Below are 15,637 nucleotides of genomic sequence, written 5' to 3'. Positions count from 1 at the left end.
TTGCCTAAATAATGCATTCCCTGCTAATAAATTCCTTTCTTCTGTCTTTGTATGCCCTCTTCCTGCCTTTAAAAACCTTTTTCTTGCTTAACTCCCTGGAGCTCCCTTCTACTTGCTAGATGGGATGCTGCCTGATTCATAAATCATTTAATAAAGCTAATTATATCTTCAAATTTAGCATCATTCCTGTAAAGGCAATGTCTGCCAACAAAATAAAAAAAGAATCCCAAAAGTACATTTGGAGAAGCAGTCAAATCCTACCAATTAAAAGATTCTTGGGATTTACAATTCTCCTACTAAAATGCCAATATTCAATACAGTTCACTGGTTAGGCCAACCTTTATACTGAGGTATAAATTACTTGAACACAACATTCTGATTTCGAAGAAAAAGTATCCAAGCCTAACCCTTCCATCTGTGATCTCTGTCTCTAGTTCCTCATTACCCATTTGCTAATCTCAATGAAAACTCATTCACTCAATAATTAACTATTGTACATTATAATAACCATTATAGGAAGCTATCAAAAGATTTTAATCAAGTGAATAGCTAAACACTGGTGCTGCATAAATATTAACCAAATGAAAAAACTGGAAGACAAAGCTAAAAGAAGGTACAGCATAGGTTATGCAGTTAAAGGTATTGTAGTAGCACTGGGTGGTAAGAGATGGTAGCTACACCTATGGTGAACACAGCATACCATACAGACTTGTTGAATTGCTATGTTATACACCTAAACTAATGTAACACTGAGTATCAACTACACTTCAATTAAAAAAAAACAAAACTAGAAGAAAGAATAGACATGATCAGATTTGTTTTTGAAATAAGACTTTAGAGTGAAGAGTGGCCTGGAAAGGAAGAAGACTGAATATGGTGTTCACATAACAAGGACACTACAATTATCTAAGCAAAAAGACTGTAAATATGGCTTAGAATGGGCCACAACTGTGGTGAAAAAAATGTACACCACCTGGAGATGTTGGGAGCTAAGGCTCTCTGGATGACTAGATGGGGAAGGGAGGAAGGGTAGAGGAGGAGTCAAGAAGGAGTTCCAGGTCTCTAGCTTTCAGCTTTTGGTGGGTAATAACTCTACTTAACAAGACAGGGAACAACCAAGGAAGAACTGGTTTAGAGGAATAGAAAGGCAGAATAAGCAGATGGGAGTCTTGAGGTGCTTGGGTGGCTCAGTCAGTTAAGCATCTGCCTTCAGCTCAGGTCATTATCCCGGGATCCTGGAATCGAGCCCCAGGTCAGGCTCCCTGCTCAGCTGGAAGCCTGCTTCTCCCTCTCACTCTGCCCCTCCCTCTGCTTGTGCGCTTGCACGTGCTCTCTCTCTCTCAAACAGATGACCTTTAAAAAAAAAATCTTTTTAAAAAATTTAAAAGATAAAAAAAATGGAGTCTTAGACATGATGATATAGTTCAATGGATTCATGTCAGAAATACAAAAGACAAAGATCAAAGTTTTAGGTATTACTTAACATATTCACGAGAAAGCAAAGCAGAAATTAAGTTTATTTTAAAGATGTGAAAAAAAGGTTCAAATAAGTTTAGTCTTTACTCAAATTCAGACAGCTAAGTATCAGACACATCTTGCTCTTCCAAGTTCTAATCCAGAGGTGTTGCTCCCATACCACTTTTAACACTAAATTTTCAACTGTATAGAAATTTTTTTAAAGACAAAATTAATCTTGGACAAGATGTCATCTAAGTTTTTTCCCATCTGGGAGCTGGGAGCATATATATATATATATATGCTCTGGAAGCCACTAATCAGGAATCATGGTTTCTACATATATGGGGGAAATGGGTCTTCAGAGAAATCCTCTCAACTGGTACTAGGAAATGAGGGATAAATCTAAAAATCTCTTCATAAACACCTATCACCTAGATGGCCTCAAAATGAAAATATTTGCAGGGCGCCTGCGTAGCACAGTTGGTTAAGCGTCGAGTCTTGGTTTGGGCTCAGGTCATGATCTCAGGGTCATGAGATCGAGCCCTGTGTGGGGCTCCGCGCTCAGCACCATGGGGCTTCTTAGGACTCTCTCTCCCTCTCCCTCTGCCCCTCCCCGCCTTAAAAAACAAATAAATAGGGGTGCCTGGGTGGTTCAGTCAGTTAAGCAACTGACTCCTGCTTTCAGCTCAGATGACGATCTCTCAGTAGTGAGACGGAGCCCCATGTCGGGCTCCACCTCAGCATGGAGTCGGCTTCAGATTCTCTCTCCCTCTCCCTCTGCTTCCCACCCCCAACCACTCATGTATACATGCTCTCAAATAAACAAATAAATTCTTTAAAAAGAAAAAGAAAATATTTGCTACAGTGAGCTTCTGGCTATCCATTCTCCAGACTCTGGTCAAGTCTAACCTCCAGCAAACTTATCTCCCCAATAATTATACCCAAGAATAATTATTCTTGTCCCCTTTTAGTTATGTTTCAAGTCATAATCGACAGTTCATTAAATGTTAAAATGTTAAAATTATTTGTTATATATGACTCCTGTTGACCCAAAAATTCGTTGGAGGCTGGGTCTATGTAGCAATAAGTCTATTAAGAATGAGAATACATGGTAGGAGAGATTCTTCAGAAATGTCGCAGCCAGAAGCTGGGATGGCAGTACCCAGGTATATTCCAGTGTGGGGTAACTCAAAGCAGGAAAAGATATTCAATACTAACTAGCAAATGTGCCACATAAGGGGTGCCTGGGTGGCTTAGTCGTTAAGCGTCTGCCTTCGGCCCAGGTCATGATCCCAGGGTTCTGGGATCGAGTCCCACGTCGGGCTCCCTGCTCAGCGGGAAGCCTGCTTCTCCCTCTCCCACTCCCCTGCTTGTGTTCCCTCTCTCGCCATCTCTCTCTGTCAAATAAATAAATAAAATCTTTAAAAAAAAAAAAATGTGCCACATAAAATATCCTTGGATGGGAGAATGGAAAGGGAGGAACTAGCCTGAAGTTACTATAGATAAGTGAATAGCTCAGGAAAGAAAGGCACAGGAGAAAACAAAAAGCAGATCCTTGGGAGCAGAGAAGTAACTAAATAGAGGTCTAAAGAAATAATGCTTTTACAAATCCATATACAAAATAGATAAATAAACCAACTTTTTAAATGGGCAAAATATATGAATAGACATTTCTTCAAGAATGTTTGCAAACAGCCAATAATCACATTAAAAGATGCTCAATGTCATTAGAAAAATGCGAATCATAAACCACAAGATATCACTTCAGACCCACTATGATTGCTAAAATCAAAGACAGACAATAGTAAGTATTAGTGAGGATGTAAAGAAATCAAACCCCTCATACACTACTGGTAGGAATGTAAAATGGTACAGCCACTTTGGAAAACAATCTGGCCATTCCTCAAAATGTTAAACACAGAGTTACCATACAACCCAACAATCCTATTCCTAAGTATATACCCAAGAAAAATGAAAACATGTCCACATGAAAATCTTTAAACAAATGTTCATAGAAGCACTATTCATCACAGTAAAAAGGTAGCAACAACAAATACCCATCAACTGACAGACAAAATGTGGTATATCCATACAATGGAACATTATTCAGTGATAAAAAGGAATGAAATACTTTCATGCTACAATGTAGATAGACCTTAAAAACATCATGCTAATTGAAAGAAGCCAGTCATAAAAGGCCACATGTTAATAGGAGTCAATTTATATGAAATGTACAGAATAGGCAAATGTTCAGAGGCAGAAAGTAGATTAATGGTTACATAGGGCTGGGGGGATGGGAGGATAAAGAGGTGACAACTAAAGGGTATAGGGATTCTTTCTGAAGTGATTAAAATGTTCTAAAATTGACTATAATGATGGCTGCATGCATCTGTGAATATACTAAAAATCACTGAAGAGTACAGTTTAATTGGGTAAATTGTATCTTACATGAATTATATCTCAATAAGCCTTTAAAAAGAAAAAGTAATTCAGAAATACTCTACTTCGGTTGGCCTAGGCTAGGACTCTAGCAACCTTAGTCCAGGAATTCCCTCTGCAACACAACACCTTAAAATAAAACATTCAGTTGGGCACCTGGGTGGCTCAGTTGGTTAAGCGACTGCCTTCGGCTCAGGTCATGATCCTGGAGTCCCGGGATCGAGTCCCGCATCGGACTCCCTGCTTGGCAGGGAGTCTGCTTCTCCCTCTGACCCTCCTCCCTCTCATGCTCTCTGATCTCATTCTCTCTGTCTCAAATAAATAAATAAAATCTTTAAAAAAAGTAAAACATTCAGCTTTATTTTACTGGCAGTTAACTCTCAAAAGGGTGCATGTTAGAACCAGTTATAATGCTTTAAAGAAAATACTGATCCCCTGGGCACCTGGGTGGTTCAGTCGTTAAGCGTCTGCCTTCGGCTCAGGTCATGATCCCAGAGTCCTGGGATCGAGTCCCGCATCGGGCTCCCTGCTCTCCGGGGAGCCTGCTTCTCCCTTTCCCACTCCCCCTGCTTGTGTTCCCTCTCTCGCTGTGTCTCTCTCTGTCAAATAAATAAATAAAATCTCTAAAAAAAAAAAAAAAAGAAAATACTGATCCCTAGGACCACCCCAGTCCCACTGGATCAAAATCTCTATTATGTGGGGGTGCCTGGCTGGCTCAGTCAGTACAGTGTAACTCCTGATCTCAGGGGTTGTGAGTTTGAGCCCCATGATGGGTGTAGAGATTACTATTTTATTTTTAAGGTTTTATCTATTTGAGAGAGAAAGAGAGAGCACGAAGGGGGGGGGGGGCAGAGGAAGAAGCAGACTCCCCACTGAGCAGGGAGCCTGACACAGGGCTCGACGCCAGGACCCCAGGATCATGACCTGAGCCAAAGGCAGATGCTTAACCGACTGAGTTACCCAGGAGCCCCAAGAGATTACTTTAAAATCTAAATTAATCATCTCTATGATAGGGTACATAAATCTATATATATATTTTTGTATTCCAGAGATTAAAAGGAAGATGTGAGGCTTTAATAGACATGCTGAGAACAAGTGAGGAAATTTGAATATAGTCTTTCTATTAGATGCTATTATTAAATTGATGTTAAACTTCCTGGATCTGATAATATATTGTGGTTATTTAGGAGATTGTCCTTGGTCTTACAAAAAAATACTTAAGAGTGGGGTATCATAAGGTCTGTGACTTGCTTTGAAATGTTTCGGGGGAAAAAAATACATACATATACACAGATAAAGCAAATGTGGCAAAATGTAAGTTACAACCAAACTGACCAATCTAAGTAAGTTTATGTGGGTATTCACTGTATTTGAAATTTTCAAAATAAAAAGTTGGGGAGCGGGAAAGTTCCTGATTCTTCCTATGGCCTAAGAGTCAAACTTCAAGTCATAAGGAAATCTTCTGATCCAAAAATTACCTTCCCACCTGCTATAAGAAGACTATTTCCCTATCCCCACTTCCCAGAATGACAAATGGACAAAGCTTTCTAATCTATACATGCCAACCCAAAAGATTTATAATCCCAAAGAACAGATGAGATTATATTTTAATGGGAACAAGTTTCTGTTATTGTACCCTGAAAATTACTAGTGTGCCTTGTCCTTTAGGAAGAATGTGAGATCAGCAGGAAGTCAATGGGTACCTTCGATAAAAAGGCAGAGGTATTGAGGATAAAAGGGTAGAAGATGCAATCACAGGCAGAAAACAACCTGCTCAGACTACACAGCTTAACTTTGTTAGATTCTATCATACAAATTCTAGACAAAGAAAAGGCTCATTCTTGCATCCAATATATACTAAACTGCCCACTATCCTATCCTCATGTACTAAATATGTGTATCACAGAACTATACAAAGAAGCAACATAACTTCACAAGGTTAAGAATCCTGTCTATTAGAAAGCTCTTTCCCGGGCGCCTGGGTGGCTCAGTTGGTTAAGCGACTGCCTTCGGCTCAGGTCATGATCCTGGAGTCCCAGGATCGAGTCCTGCATTGGGCTCCCTGCTTGGCAGGGAGTCTGCTTCTCCCTCTGACCCTCCCCCCTCTCATGCTCTATCTCACTCTCTCTCAAATGAATAAATAAAATCTTTAAAAAAAAAAAAAAAAAGCTCTTTCCCTAGGGACGCCTGGGTGGCTTAGTCGGTTAAGCATCTGCCTTTGGCTTGGGTCATGATCCCAGTGTCCTGGGATCGAGTCCCACATGGGACTCCCTGCTCAGTGGGGAATCTGCTTCTCCTTTCCCCACTCCCCCTGCTTGTGCTCCCTCTCTCGCTGTCTCTCTCTCTCTCTAACAAATAAATCTAAAATCTTAAAAAAAAAAATAGAAAGCTCTTTCCCACAGGGCGCCTGGGTGGCTCAGTCGGTTAAGCGTCTGCCTTCGGCAGAGGTCATAATCCCTGGGTCCTGGGATCAAGCCCCACATCGGGCTCCCTGAGCAGGAAGCCTGCTTCTCCTTCCCCTCTCGCGCTCTCTCTCGCTACCTCTGTCTCGCTCTCTCAAATAAATAAAATCTTTAAAAAAAGAAAGCTCTTTCCCAGAAAATTTATTCATTCAATCAACCATACTGAGTCTTTTTCTGCACTCTCCCTACATAATCAGTACCAGTGACAGCATAAGAGAGCAATCAGAATACATTCAATTAAATTCCATTTTTTTTATACTTTACTTTGAAAAATTAAACTATCCAAATCCTAAAAAGAAAAATAATAAACGTGGCCATGGCAATCAAGAATTTGTTCATAGAGCAAGGGACTGTCTTGACTAACACTTACCAAACCAGCAGTAAGAGAAGGTGCAGATTGTCCAAGGGACTGGTTCCTCATTCGAACCAGGTTTGATGCTTCTCCTGAAGACTGCCAAGTCACCTGTCCCACACTGCTATGTACACTGCTGGACAAGGGGAGCAGCTGCTTACCTTCAAACACAAGGTTTGGAAAATATACTTGTAATTATTTATTAATTAATTAATGAAAATATACAATGATATCAAGTGGATAAAAATATAGTGATCCAAAACAAAATGAAGTTCTGCCATATTCATTTTAGAATCTGTAGCCCTTTAAAAATTCCAACTGTCTTGGTGGAGAGGAGAATTGTAAATGGAATACTGAAACTGAATTGACTATTTTAAATTCTCTGTAATATCCATCACCATGCCAGCACCCACCCTAGCAGGCTAAGTTTTCCAGTCCCTTCCACATTACTTAGTTTCTCACCAACTCAATGCAACATGAGTGGAGCTGACAGCATCTCTAAACAAGTTTGGTCCTTAAGTTTCCAGAAGATGAACACTGATTCTATAATGCTCTGGCCAGACTCCATGTGTTCAGTCCAGGTTGACTGACTGACTGCCTTAATCCCAATGAAAGACTGCAAGAAAGTCACTTATAAAAGACTGAGTATCAAGAATTGCAATGACTTTCTAATTGAGGTGCAAGTCCTATTTCAATCTCTTCCATCGTAATGTTCCTCACATTGCTGCTAGTGATTTAACCAAAATAAATGTGATATCATTCCCTGCCCTAAAAAAACTTCTGATGACTCCCTACTATTCAAAATTAGCCAAACTTTTAAAAAAATTAAAGAGATCCTCCTCTATAAATCCAGATTATCTTCCTGGCCTCATCTCCTTCAACTCTTTTCCACACCAATTTGCTCACTCAACTTCAATATTATGCTCTGTATTTTCACCTGGATTTATCCTGATCACCCAATTCACTTGAAAACCTTTCCTCTTCCTAGCAAAATCCTATTCAACATGGAAATACCCACTATAATAAAGGTGTGAGCAAACGGAGTTTTTAGTTTTGCTTTTGGTACAACATATCCTTTTATTGCAAACAAAATGTGATGCAAATTATTTGGAGGGCAATTTAGCAAAATTTACTAAAATTTAGTATGTTTGGACCCAGCATTCCACCTGTAGTAATGTAGTATAATGAAAAAATAGACCAGAATGCTCACCTTAGCAATGCTCACCAGAATAAAACTGAAAATAAATGTTTATTACAATTTAAAGAAATTGTAGTATCTCCACATAATGAAATACTGAACCCATTAAAAATAATGAGGCAGCTCAAAATGTAGTCAAGAGAAAAATATTCAACATTTCCTGTTGAGTAAAGAAAGCAGAAAGGAAGTGTGTGGCATATGATCCCAATTTTTATTTATGTATTTTTTTTAAAGAGTTATTTATTTATTTATTTGACAGAGAGACACAGTGAGAGAGGGAACACAAGCAGGGGGAGCACAAGAGGGAGAAGCAAACTCCCGGCTGAGCAGGGAGCCTGATGCAGGGCTCAATCCCAGGACCCTGGGATCATGACCTGAGCCGAAGGCAGATGCTCAACGACTGAGCCACCCAGGTGCCCCCAGTTTTATTTAAAAAAAAAAAAAAAAAAGTTTGTGTATATTTACATAAACTTTTAAATGTATATTTAAATATAATGGAGTATATATAAATGGTTGGAGGAAGGGAGACAAAAGAAAGTAAAGATTAAGAACTTTTCACTTTGACATAATGCATGTCTTTGAACTCAAATTTTTTATTACTAGCATATTTACTTTTTTAATCAGAAAAAATGCAATGTTTTTTAAAAATCTAGTTATCTTTCAAGTCTGTTTGCAAATGTATGTTTATTGGAAAGCCTTCCCATAAAACCCTCTACAAATAATAGTTCTCTACTCAAAACTCCCATAAGGCCAGAGTAGAGACAGCCTGCCTGTTTTCTTTCTGCCAATGTTGTCAAGTTCTCAGATCATCTGCCTACTCCTCATCTATATATTCTAAAGGAAAGCTAGCTCCTTGACTTACCCTATCCACATACACAAAGGCTAGTATCATCTCTCTATCTCCCTTCAAAATAAGAGCTTGCTGGAGAAAAGAGGTTTATGCACCTGCAAAAGAAACCCATTTGGATATATACTAGTCTGGGCTTGAAATGTACCAAGGATTGCCAAGAATTTGAGGAAAACAAACAACATAAGACAGAATGAACAATACAAACAAATGGAGACACTAGCCCTTTAGTAAAGAAATAACTCAGAAAAAAAAAAACTTAAAAATTCTAATTATTCTTACAATGATTCAAGAGGCTAATATGCAAAATATTCCCAGTTAAACATGTCTGACTGAGCACATACTTTTATCTTTTGTCACCCAGGACAGTAAATGAGAATAAAGAAGTAAAACAAACAAAGGCTATAATGAGGGAGGGGGGATTAACTGAGGAGATGAATAAAATTTGGGGAAATCTAAAACAGATGAATCATAACCAATGGAAATGGGCAAAGAAAGACACAAGGTATAATAAGCATAGAGGAGGTTGCAGTTAAATGACAGTTAAATGAGATAGTAGGTTACCCTACAAAATCTTAGATAAATTCAGTACCCAGAAATGCAAGATACCAAAGAGGACATAAAATTAAGATGTAAGGCTGAACTCAGATTAACTGAAAATCTATAAAGACTCAAACATAACCACATTCTCACATTGTACCACCCAGTAACCAATAGCCAATTACCCCACAAGATAGAAGGGATTTGGCATCTCAGAACAAGGCAATGGATTCTGGTTATTCGGTGCTCAAAAGAGTTGATTCAGAAACAAAAGAAAACTTTTTTAAAAAATTAATACAAAAATCAAAATTCTATTTATTCATACAATATTTATAAGGTAATACATCCTTAAAAGAACAGAATACTATGAAAACAAAAAAATGGCTCTATGTGATTAAATACATGCTTGGCAAAATAATTTCAGTAAGAGTGGAAAGATAAAGCCAAGGAACAGTCCTGAAAAGGGACAAAATAAAAAGAAATTTACAACTGGCCAAGTACAGGTGGATTATATTTTCTTCTCTACTAATCTAGTATTTTTAGCTGAGGCCAAATGGATTCTCTTTTTTTAATATTCTATTGATTGCTTAAAATTATGTCACATTTTAATTGTTTCCTATTTGGACCATGACTTCCTTGTATCATTTCTTCCCCGTGAATTTTTTAAAGACTTTTCTATGGGGAAGGTGGGGAGGCACTGCAGGCTTTGGAACAGATTTTGAAAATCGGAAAAAGAAAATCAAAAGAAGCAAAGGATGTGAAGTCCACAGAAGGAGCAGAGAGCAAAAGTCAAATTCAAAGAGAATAACCAGTGATAGTGGTCAACAAGAAAATATTTAGCAGGTTGAGGAGGCTACCATTCAGAGATGTCATGAGGAAGCAGTAAAGAGAGGAAGATGGCCTTACCCATAAGTGTTCTATACAAAACTACCACCAAAGAAGAAGCCATGAAGATGCTAAGTCAGTTGATATACCCTTAAATATTGACAACACAGTCCCACATTTCTTAAAAAACAAAATTACTCACCTGACAGCGAACTGGCCAGGCTTCCTCTCCGCAACTTACAGTCATCCTGACTAAGTTGCCGTTGGAGTTTAGCTTTTCCGGTGGATGAAAATATGTCAGGATTACTGAGCTTCCTAAAAAGCAGGGGACTAAGTCCAGCTATGACATCCTTCAAAGAAAAAAAAGGTAAAATATAAGTCTGTAATGTCTTTTCTGAAAGTGTAAGGACTTTGTATTAAACATCTCTACAACATTCATTGCAGTTAAAAAGTGCCAGCATTTTATACTTCCTCCTCAACAGCTAAAGCCAGAAACATACTTCTTAGTAAAAGCTGTTTGGGTATGCTATGAAGGCTGTGGGACACTGATTATAAAATGTCAAAGGGTGGCACCTGGGTGGCTCAGTCGGTTAAATGTCTGCCTTCAGCTCAGGTCATGATCCCAGGGTCCTGGGATCAAGCCCCACATCAGGCTCTCTGTTCAGCGAGCCTCTCCCACTGCCTACTGCTCTGACTACTTGTGCTCTCTGTCAAATAAATGAATAAAATCTTAAAAAAAAAAAAAAAGTCAAAGGGGCACCTGGGTGGCTCGGTTGAGCATCCAACTCTTAGCTTTGACTCAGGTCTTGATCTCAGGGTCATGGGATCAAGCCCCAAGTCAGGCTCCACACTCAGCAGGGAATTGACTTGAGATTCTCTCTCTCCCTTTCCCTCTGCCCCTCCCCCACCCTCTCCTTCTCTCTCTGCCCCCCTCTAAAAAAAATAAATAAAAAATAAAGTAAAAAAATAAGTCTTCTTCCACAATGAGTATATGTCTAGTTATGTTTATTTACTTTTCTCCTCCTATTCACTCTTCCTATATCCAGTAAAGAAAAGCCTATTTTAGTTTTTAAAAAATGATAAATAGCAGACCTTCCTTTACCTGTTATACAAAGTTAGAAATGCCTCTAACATTCAATTAATGCTAAAATAAAATGTAGAGCTTTCCTTATAGGTCTATGATAGGAGCTAAATATATTTCAATGAAAAAGCATGAAGTACTATGGAGAAAATGCAGACAATATGAAACATTGAGAGGGCCTCCTTTTTGTCTTTATTTTAATCCAGTTCATCCTACTCCATCCCAATGCCTGCTCCTTTTCACTCAGTAAGCAGTGTCCAACATATCATCAAGATTCAGCATTTTGGGGGTGCCTGGGTGGCTCAGTCGGTTAAACTTCTCCCTTCGGCTCAGGTCACAATCCAGGGTCCTGGGATCAAGCCCCATGTTGGGCTCCCTGCTCAAGGAGCCTGTTTCTCCCTCTCCTCCTGGCTGTGCTCTCTCTATCTCTGCCTCTCTCAAATAAATAAACAAAATCTTAAAAAAAAAAAATTTTTCAGACATTTTGAAGCAAATGCTCACCTAACTGGCAGCATTAAAAGAGAAACTATTTTGGGGCGCCTGGGTGGCTCAGTCATTAAGCGTCTACCTTCGGCTCAGGTCGTGATCCCAGGGTCCTGGGATTGAGCCCCGCATGGGGCTCCTTGCTCCACGGGAAGCCTGCTTCTCCCTCTCCCACTCCCCCAGCTTGTGTTCCTGCTCTTGCTATCTCTCTCTCTGTCAAATAAATAAATATTTTTTTAAAAGTCAAAAAAAAAAACTATTTTGAAAAAAGTAAGATAAATGAGACATCTTTCATATTTCAATAACGGAAGCTATAACAAACACAGACAAGTTGCACATCAAAGTGATATGGACAGTACAAAGACAAAATGAGAAACATAAAAAGAAACAACTAAAATCTGTGTTACCTGCTGTTTGAAGAACAAGACTCAAGTAAATAGTAAAAGCCACAGGGGGGGAAAGAATGGAAAAATGCCAACCTCCTTAAGATTAAAAAAAAAAAAAAAACCAACCCTCTAAGGTCATTCGGTGTGATTGGTGGGTTCATAAACATGAGAAAGTGCCAATATTGGTTGGTAGTGGCTATCCAGAATATAATTTATAAATGCCCACACATAAAAAAGAAAAGTTAAGTTAAAGAAAAATAACAGAAGAAACAAGGAACAGTATTTTTTTAATTGATAGTAAATTGGGGGAGGAGTACAAGATGGCAGAGGAGTAGGAGACCTAAATTTCATCTGGTCCCAGGAATTCAGCTAGATAGTTATCAAACCATTCTGAACATATACAAACTCAACAGGAAATTGAAGAAAAGAATAGCAGCAATTCTATGATCAGAAAAGCAACCACTTTCTGGAAGGTAGGACATGTGGAGAAGTGAATCTGAGGAAATATTCCAAACGATAGACCCTGGGGGGAGGGAGCCTCCTTAAGCCGCTACTGACAAGTGATAGAGCAGCAGAGCACAAAACTGGAACTTTTAGAAGTCTGCTCCGCTGAGGGAATCCACTCCAGTGGCTAAGCGGAGGGTGGAACCCTCACTGGGACACTGTGGTCTCAGGACCCTTGTGGTCACAGGAAGATGAGGGGTGCCTGAGTGCGGCAGAGCTCCCAGGTATCGGAGCAGGGAAGCCAGCTCAGAGTTGCCATAAACCGTGATACCCGGCACAATCGGGCCACTACTCTTTGAGCAGGGACCCAACAAGCAGCAGATTCAGGGAGATTCCCCTCCCCTCCCCCCGCCCAGGGAGGAGCAGTACAGGAGCGCACCACAGGGATCTGCTGGGTTTGGAGACTCCAAACAGGGTCGAGTACCAGAGATAGAAATGCTGGGTCACAGGCCGGGTGAGCACGGAGTGCGGCCAGAGACCAGGGAGACAGGAGGGATTGACTGCTTTTCTCTGGGGGTGCACTGAGGAGTGGGGCCCCGAGTTCTCAGCTCCTCTGGGGCAGAGATTGGAAAAGCCTCCACTTTCATTCTCATCCTCCAAAGCTCTAAGGAAAACCTTCAGGGAACAAAAGCTACCGGGCAAAGCCAAGCAGATTCCTTAGCCTGGCCCCAGGCAAGGGCTGCTCGATTCCACCTTGGGCAAAGTCTTTTAAGAATCACTGCAACAGGCCCCTTCCCCAGAAGATCCGCAAGACCATCCAGCCAAGACCAAGCTGACTAATCAATGAGAACTACAAAATTCCAGTGCTAGGGGAATAAAACACATAGAATTCATGGCTTTTTCTCCATGATTCTTTAGTCTTTCAACTTTAATTTTTTAAATTTTCTTTTTTTTTTGAATTGTTATTTCCTTTTTCAACCAACTTATCAACTCCTTTAAAATCTTTTTTAATTTTTATTTTTACAGTCATATTCGATCCCTTCATTGTATTTAACCTTATTTTTTGTGTGTATATGTATATTATATATATGTATATTTTACATATATATATGTGTGTTTTTCTCTCTTTAAAGTTTTGGGATGCGGTTTCTTCTAACAGACCAAAATATACCCAAAATCTAGTGTATGGCTCTGGTCTATTCACCAGCTTGATCAAATTCTCTTTTTTTTTTTTTAATTTTTCTTCTTTCTTTTTTCGACCAACTTCTTATCAATTCCTTTTGTAAATCTTTTTTTCATTTTAATTTTTACAGTCGTATCCCATCCCTTCATTGTATTTAACCTTATTTTTTGTGTGTGTATATTATGTATTTTATATATATATATATGTTTTTCTTTCTTTAAAATTTTGGGATCCAGTTTCTTCTAACAGACCAAAATACACCCAAAATCCAGTGTATGGCTCTGTTCTATTCACCAGCCTGATCATATTCTACTTTTTTTTTCTTTTCCCCCCGGTTTCAGGACTCTACTGATTTGTTTAGTGTGTATTTCTCTGGGGTCGTTGTTACCCTTTCAGCATTTTGTTCTCTCATTCATCTATTCTTCTCTCGACAAAATGACAAAACAGAAAAACTCACCTCAAAAAATAGAACAAGAGGCAGTATCGACTGCCAGGGACCTAATCAATATGGACATTAGTAAGATGTTGGAACTAGAGTTCAGAATAACGATTATAAATATACTAGCTGGGCTTGGGGAAAAAAACATAGAAGACACTAGAGAATCCTTTTCTGGAGAAATAAAATCTAATCAAGTTGAAATCAAAAAAGGCTATTAATGATATGCAATCAAAACTGGAGGCTCTAACTGCTAGGATAAATGAGGCAGAAGAAAGAATTAGTGACACAGGAGACCAAATGATGGAGAATAAAGAAGCTGAGAAAAAGAGAGATAAGCAACTACTGGATCATGAGAGGAGAATTCAAGATAAGTGATACCATAAAGCAAAACATTAGAATAATTGGGATCCCAGAAGAAAAAGGGGTGGGGGCAGAAGGTATATTGGAGCAAATTATGGCAGAGAACTTCCCTAATTTGGGGAAGGAAACAGGCATCAAAATCCAGGAGGCTCAGAGAACCCCCCTCAAAATCAGTGAAAACAGGTCAACACCCCAACATCTAATAGTAAAACATACAAATCTCAGAGACAAAGAAAAAATCCTGAAAGCAGCTCGGGACAAGAGGTCTGTAACCTACAATGGTAGAAACATTAGATTGGCAGCAGACCTATCCACAGAGACCTGGCAGGCCAGAAAGGACTGGCATGATATATTCAGGGTAATAAATGAGAAAAATATGCAGCCAAGAATACTTTATCCAGCTAGGCTGTCACTGATAATAAAAGGAGAGATAAAAAGCTTCAAGGACAGGGGTGCCTGGGTGGCTCAGTCATTAAGCGTCTGCCTTTGGCTCAGGTCATGATCCCAGGGTCCTGGGATCGAGCCCCACATTGGGCTCCCTGCTCAGCAGAAAGCCTGCTTCTCCCTCTCCCCCTGCTCGTGTTCCCTCTCTCACTGTGTCTCTCTCTGTCAAATAAATAAATAAAATCTTAAAAAAAAAAAAAAAGCTTCAAGGACAAACAGAAACTAAAAGAATTTGCAATCATCAAGCCAACCCTACAAAAAGTATTAAAAGGGGTCATCTAAGCAAAGAGAGAGCCCAAAAGTAACATAGACCAGAAAGGAACAGAGACAATATACAGTAACAGTCACCTTACAGGCAATACAATGGCACTAAATTCGTATCTTTCAATAGTTACCCTGAATGTAAATGGGCTAAATGCCCCAATTAAAAAGACACAGGGTATCAGATTGGATAAAAAAGCAAGACCCATCAATATACTGTCTGCAAGAGACTCATTTTAGAGCCAAAGACACCTCCAGATTGAAAGTGAGGGGGTGGAAAACTACTTATCATGCTAATGGACATCAAAAGAAAGCTGGGGTGGCAATCCTTATATCAGACAAATTAGATTTTAAACCAAAGACTAGTAAGAGATGAGGAAGGACACTATATCATACTTAAAGGGTCTATCCAACAAGAAGATCTAACAACTGTAA

General features: G+C 39.3%; 1 protein-coding gene across 10 annotated transcripts in view; it reads right to left on the bottom strand.

Moving 5' to 3' along the window:
- MAST2 (microtubule associated serine/threonine kinase 2) overlaps nt 1-15,637 on the bottom strand; it is a 198,896-nt gene that overhangs the window by 154,656 nt on the left and 28,603 nt on the right. For all 10 annotated transcript variants that reach the window (XM_081818316.1, XM_081818317.1, XM_081818314.1 and 7 more), the window contains exons 2-3: nt 10,324-10,471; nt 6,730-6,872 (exon numbers count right to left, since the gene is read on the bottom strand). In XM_081818316.1, the coding sequence (XP_081674442.1) occupies nt 6,730-6,872; nt 10,324-10,471 (291 nt within the window). The remainder of the gene's footprint in view (nt 1-6,729; nt 6,873-10,323; nt 10,472-15,637) is intronic.

This window comes from Leptonychotes weddellii, chromosome 4 (genome assembly GCF_054177405.1).
Source record: "Leptonychotes weddellii isolate Sample4059 chromosome 4, ASM5417740v2, whole genome shotgun sequence".
NCBI lineage: Eukaryota > Metazoa > Chordata > Mammalia > Carnivora > Phocidae > Leptonychotes > Leptonychotes weddellii.
This window is presented reverse-complemented; position numbering and strand designations above follow the sequence as displayed.